Source organism: Arvicanthis niloticus, chromosome 4 (assembly GCF_011762505.2).
Source record: "Arvicanthis niloticus isolate mArvNil1 chromosome 4, mArvNil1.pat.X, whole genome shotgun sequence".
NCBI classification, from domain to species: domain Eukaryota; kingdom Metazoa; phylum Chordata; class Mammalia; order Rodentia; family Muridae; genus Arvicanthis; species Arvicanthis niloticus.
Window position 1 is genome coordinate 3472667 of NC_047661.1, and position 6089 is coordinate 3478755.

The 6089-nt window shown below is 31.8% G+C and overlaps 1 protein-coding gene across 7 annotated transcripts in view; it reads left to right on the plus strand.

Annotated features, from left to right (window-relative positions):
- Positions 1-4799, plus strand: part of Ythdf3 (YTH N6-methyladenosine RNA binding protein F3) — a 28384-nt gene extending 23585 nt beyond the window's left edge. For all 7 annotated transcript variants that reach the window (XM_034499887.2, XM_034499886.2, XM_034499885.2 and 4 more), the window contains one exon: positions 2389-4799. In XM_034499887.2, coding sequence (XP_034355778.1) covers positions 2389-2412 — 24 coding nt within the window. In that variant the 3' untranslated portion in view covers positions 2413-4799. The remainder of the gene's footprint in view (positions 1-2388) is intronic.
- Positions 4800-6089: the final 1290 nt, after the last annotated feature.

A 6089-nucleotide genomic window follows, 5' to 3' on the forward strand; every position in this document is an offset into this window, starting at 1 on the left:
TATATTAAAGTATCATTTTAGAAATATTTTAGCCATATGTGTGTGTGTGTTTGTTTACTTTTGAGACTTAACAGTGAAGCTCATGCCAGCTTCAGACCTGTTTTGTAGCCCAGATTGGCCTTGTCTCTGTTCTCTAACTGTAGCCTTTCTTTCTAATAGATGAAACAACTAGGTGTGGAGTGGAATCCAAACATTAGAGAGGCTACACACAGTGGCTACAATATTTATAAATAATACCTTAATATTCTTTTATTTTACTGTTTTTCCATTTTACTAATATAAGTAAAGTTCCCATTTTAATGTCTATAATAATATATGTTAATATATAATTATACTATATAATAATCTGTATAATAATGTACAATAAGTATTATAGATGTATCATGTATATAAGTATTCCTAGATGCTCATAGGAAAAAAAAATTTCCACTAAATTTTACTAACTTACTGTAATGTTGTATAATTTCTGATTGAAATTGACTTACTGGGTCCTGGCAGGAAATTTTCAATTTACTAAGAGAAGCTTCCACTCAACTCTCTGACACATGTGAACATTTGTTTGTTGATAGTTTTTGAGAATTCTACTAACAGACATAGCATATTCAAGTCAACTTACTTTACCTTACACTTGAATGCTTGATGTTCTTAAACATGAATTTGCCATATATGTTCATCAGGTAAATATATTAAATGAAAGGTTACCAGTAGCTGCCAAATATATCTTTACTTTGTAGAGAACACAGTGTCTGTGTCCTACCAGGAGACTGTTCAGTTTCCATTGTCTTGTCAAATCCATTTGTAAGTATTTTTGCTTGTCTTTGTAAATGGGATTTAAATGTTCAGTTTGTTTTTAATTGCTTATTGTTAGTTTATGTTTCTTAGCCACTCATACTGCCAAATTCATGCATTAGTTGTGTGTGTGTGTGTGTGTGTGTGTGTGTGTGTGTGTGTGTGTGTGTGTGTGTGTGTATTCACTTGCCTGTGCATGCGGATGCCAGAAGTTGGTGTCAGGTGTTTTTCTTTATTCTCTGCACCGATTTTGGCGCTCTCTTTCTCTTCCTCTCCCTCCCCCCCCCTTCCTCTCTTTCTCCCTCCCTCCCTCCCTCCCCCCCCCCCCAGCTGGACAGTCATCATGTGGCATTCTGGGTTGCTATATGATCATATACCTAATCTCAGTTTTCTCTGATCTTCATATTTGTTTGATGTGCTTATCTGTTTTACTAAGAAAAACATGCTACATTCTCTTATGAATGTTAGCTATTTCTTATAAGTCAATCTAGTATAAAACTGCTTTTAAAAATTTGTGTGTACCACTTAACACCTTTTAAATGGCCACTTCTGTCCATAGCAATAGCTTTCATCTCTTACTGTTGACCATTTTATCTGACATCATTTATTTTGTGCTGTGTTTGTGTTATTTTAACTTTTCTTTGTCCTCGTAGTTTGGATTTATTTCTCATAAATATGTAATGTGAGATTTAAAGAATTCTTACAGTTTTTATCTTCCTGGATCAATGTACCTTTATGTTGACTCATGTTATAAAAATGTAAATAATTTATTTTTACACTTGTTTAATATCTTTTTTTCTCTTAGACTAAATGAGTTTTCTTTTTTCTTCTATAATTTTCCTTGCTATCTCCTTTTCTATCCCTTGAATTGAAAGTTACGCTTTTTTTAAAGAGAGATGCATTAAGTATATAATCTGTGTATTTTAGTGATTCTGTATAAGTTCATTACAGTTTAAACTGAAACATCTAATTTTTAAAAATAATAAGGTATCCTGATTGTTGTAAATGATTACCTGTCATACATTTTTGTCCATGTCTCCTTAAGTAGTTTACTCCTCTAACTTCTCTCTTCCCTATTTTCTCTTCCTCTTCTTGCCCTAATATAGCTAAAACTCCTTGAGAGACAGTCTTAGACCTCCTTTATTCTTGATGTGATAAGTTAGAATATACTGAATGTGAGAATAAGTAGAAGACTTTTTAAATCAAAGTCATTTCAAAATTAATACTGAACTCCTAACTTAATGTACTTTTAATTTAATGCAACTTAAGTCTTCATCTTAGCCAATTAATAGCCTTTAATTTGGTATACCACACATCTAAACATCACTGGAAGGACTCAAAAAATAAAAGCATAATGTTCTCATCTTAAAGCATGTAGTAAAATAAGGATATAAACTGTCTTGATATAGGCCTTTGTTTTTGGAGTTATTTAAGAGGTTTATAGTAATCATCTCACTGTGAGATATGTATATGTATATATATATATATAATTAGTATTTGAAGAGCTGTATCTAGAGATGATTTACATTGTATGTGCCTATAGTTAAAATCACTTCATAGAGATTGTATTTTGTTATAATACTTATATTTTTCTTTCAGGAGAGAAATAGAAACAAGCAATAACCACCGTGTGGAGATGTCCTATTAAAATGACAACACTAATGATGTAGACTCTGGAAATGCCTAATAAGTCAAAGAAGACGTTATTAAAGCTTTTTGTTTTCTGCTTAAGGTGACATCTTTGAACTCTTTAACATGAAATTGACTCTTCTTGTAATGGTTTTCATCAGCGCATCTGCCCTTATTCTCTCACCAAACACACTTGAGAACTGTAACTTCATCAAGCACTTTGTGTCCTGAAGCTTTTACCAGTACCTGCTGTCTTTTGTAATTATGCATCCTAGTTAAGGCACAGATGACTGAATGAATTGCAAGAATTCATTAACTCTTTGAATTTGTTAAGTACTAACAGTTAACCATTAGAAGTGGTTCAATGATGTAAGAGTCTCACTGCTTCAATCTTTTCATTGTTGTAGTTTTTAAATGGTCAATTTTTTAGCTATTTGACAGATTAAAAGCAAAATAATCATGCCATATTTAGTCCTGAAGTTCAAGTCTGAATGTTTATGTGAAAAATTATTGTAGCAAACTTTTAATATGGCAAAGCAACCTTATGCTCTATTTTAGCCAAACAATATATAATCTAAAATTATATATTAGAACATTTCCCTTGTCTTCAAACTATTTGATGTAACACAACACTGATATGCAGCCTAGTGTGCTTCACCACATCCCCTTCCTTTCCAGGTATGTGTACACTGAGACCATGCGTTGGTTTGAGGGATTATTTTGTTTCTACCACTTAATGAATCTCAACATTTTGAGTAAATGTACCTCAGTCTAATCAGACTTTTTATGACCTTTATAACTACACTTAAAACCCTTAAATTCTATTTCTGGGTGTTTGCGAGCCTGATTGCTATCATGAAGTAAAAATTTATTACTCTAGGTATTCACTAGATAAAGATAGTTCTTGTTTAGTTAGCATATACTGTTTCTCAACTCTTCTCCAGCTTTTGCAGTGTACTGGCATCCTTAAAATACTTTGAAAATATGGCCTTGATCCATGAATTAAATCAGTATCTAAGTGAATGTGTTGATGTTTTATTGATGAGATCTATATACATGGGAGTACAGTATATATCTGGGTATTCTTATAGATAATCTTTTTAACATCCTATTTTTTTCATTAATTACATATCAACATTAATTTTGTATCTTGAAACAAATTGATTTTGTATAATTGAGTGTGTTGTGCATCTGTATTTGATTTGATGGCATAAGGTTATGAAAATAATGTCCTGCCCCTTATATTACTGTTTTGAAAGGAGAAAGCTATGTAGAATGATATGTTGAGGGTGAAAATAGCAATACAGTAGGTTTGAATGTCTTTTTGATCTGCATTAGTTCATTTATGTTTACATCGTATTTAGAGATATTTTCATTTGCTCTTGTCTTTGCTCACTTCAATTTGAAAGCCTCGTGACCGATAGATATTTCTCTGAAACTTTGATTTATATAATTTTTATACAATGTTTTAGAATGTACAAATACTGTATTTTTTTTATTAAAATATACAGTATTTGTAGATGACCATAGCTACTTCACAGTTACTTGTTAGTCCCAGTATAGTTATGTCAGTGTTTACTGAAGGGAACACAAAAATATTAATGGTATATTACAGAATGAAAACTTTCTTAAAGGAAAATTGCACCTATTTTACCTTTTTGAGACTAAGCCATGAAATCTTGTAATATGTCTCTTAAGTATTTATAATGAAAGTTGGCATTTGGGTATAGTCAGCACAGCAATGTTCTATATCCTTAAGATTGTATAAGTAGGACATTTAAAGATGACACATGTCATTGTGAAGCTCCTACTAGAGAAAACTGTAAAAGGTGACCTTGTAGGAAGGAGCCGAGTCCTCCCCCTGAGGTTCTCTTTTTCTTGGTGCTTTATTAGCAACTCTGGATATTTTTTATAAAACTAGATACATTATAAACTAATGCAGTCTTGTTTAATTTACATTAGGTTTTATGTAAGAAATGTCATCGAAATACCCAATGAGCAGGCTGATTGCAGTAGACTCAGACAGGGCCAGTGAATCTCAGCTGAGAGTCTATTTGTGGTGAGGAGAACATCCCAGTGCCTTTAACCTGAATTTCTAATCTTATGTGAAATGGGTGCAGCATTCCTTTGGACAAAAGCTTCCACTTGGTAATTTTTGTGTTTTTCTCACTTTCAGTATTCCCCAAAGCACCAACTTTCTCTTCCTTCTTGGTCAGTCAGTATATTGTAAGATTATTTTCCATTAAATGAAATCATTACAGGTTGTCTCTACAGTACAACCAACAGAATGTTTCTTAACTGCGGGGACCAAAAGGGAGAGACTCTGAGCTCTACAAGAGTATATATATATATAATAAAATGTTTGAATAATATTAAATTAAGACATTATTGGTCCTGTGATTTCTTGCTCAGTGTTTTTCCAACTTGTCATTTGAATGATTCTTACTAAAGTTATTTTATGTGGGTATTTTATTTTTAATCGTATTATAGTTTGTATATTTAACAGTAAGGGGGAAAGTAACCAAAATTAGTATTCTTTCACTATACATATTGGTACTTGAAACTTCCTTTAAAAAATCAACAAAAATTCAACCTTTTAGTGCTTAATTCCTTATTTTAACCTGTGATCTTTCTAATTGAAAAGCTGTGTTATTTTTGAGTACCATGCATGTGGGGTTAAGCTGATGTTAAAACAGTTTGCAGTAAAAAAAAAAACAAAAACAAAAAAAAAACAAAAAAAAAAAACCCCAAAAAACCACAACTTAATCAGCTTAAGTCATTCAATCATTTCAAGTGCGTTCTGCATCCTTTAAAATAAGTTTGTGAGATTTTTAAGAGAATTGTGTTTTCATTAAATTTTGTGTATTTTTTGTTATGCCATGTAAATTCCCTTTTTCCTATGATTAAAGGAAGGGTATGATGAAATGATTAGTTCAATTACATTCACGTGTAGCAGTTACATGAGAATTTAAATTTTGTCGTGTTTAGGTTTGTTCATTCCTGTGAATGATGGTACAGTAGGTGAGATTTTTTTTTTTTTTTTTTTTTTTTTTTTTGTTATGGTACCGAACTCATCATTTGGTCCTCTTTAATCTTTGAGGGTTTCAATAAAAATTGTTCACTCTAATTTGTGTTCTTTCCTTTTTAGCTGTCTTTATAAATATATGCTGCCTGCTAGAAAGTAACTTTTGTCTATTACTATTTTCCTGATTGACAAATGCATGTAAGTTCTTCATTTTGGTCAGCGATTTAAATTAAGTGAGTTAAAAGCAGGGAGGATAGGATCCCTTTGTCTAATCAGCCTGTTTACTTACATGTTCTTAATAGTTAAGATAGAGAAGGCCCTTTTAATTTTATTTTATCAGTATTATTTTTTTAATGTAGTAGGAGGAAGTAGTGGTGCCAGCTCTCTAAGAACCTATCCTTTGGCTCCAAGGAATGCTTTTCTAATTGATTTTACATTATCTTTTAGAATTAATGGAGTTATGTGATAGGGTCATGGTAATTCTGGATAGTATGTTGATCATTAACAGTTCTCTATAAAGCATTTGTTCAGACGAGAAAACTAAAAATTTAGTTTTGTGTTCTCAAAACTAGTTTTGTGTATACAGAAATCACTGCTGTGTCAGATGTTCCCAGTAGCTACAGTAGTATCTGGAGTCACTATTTGG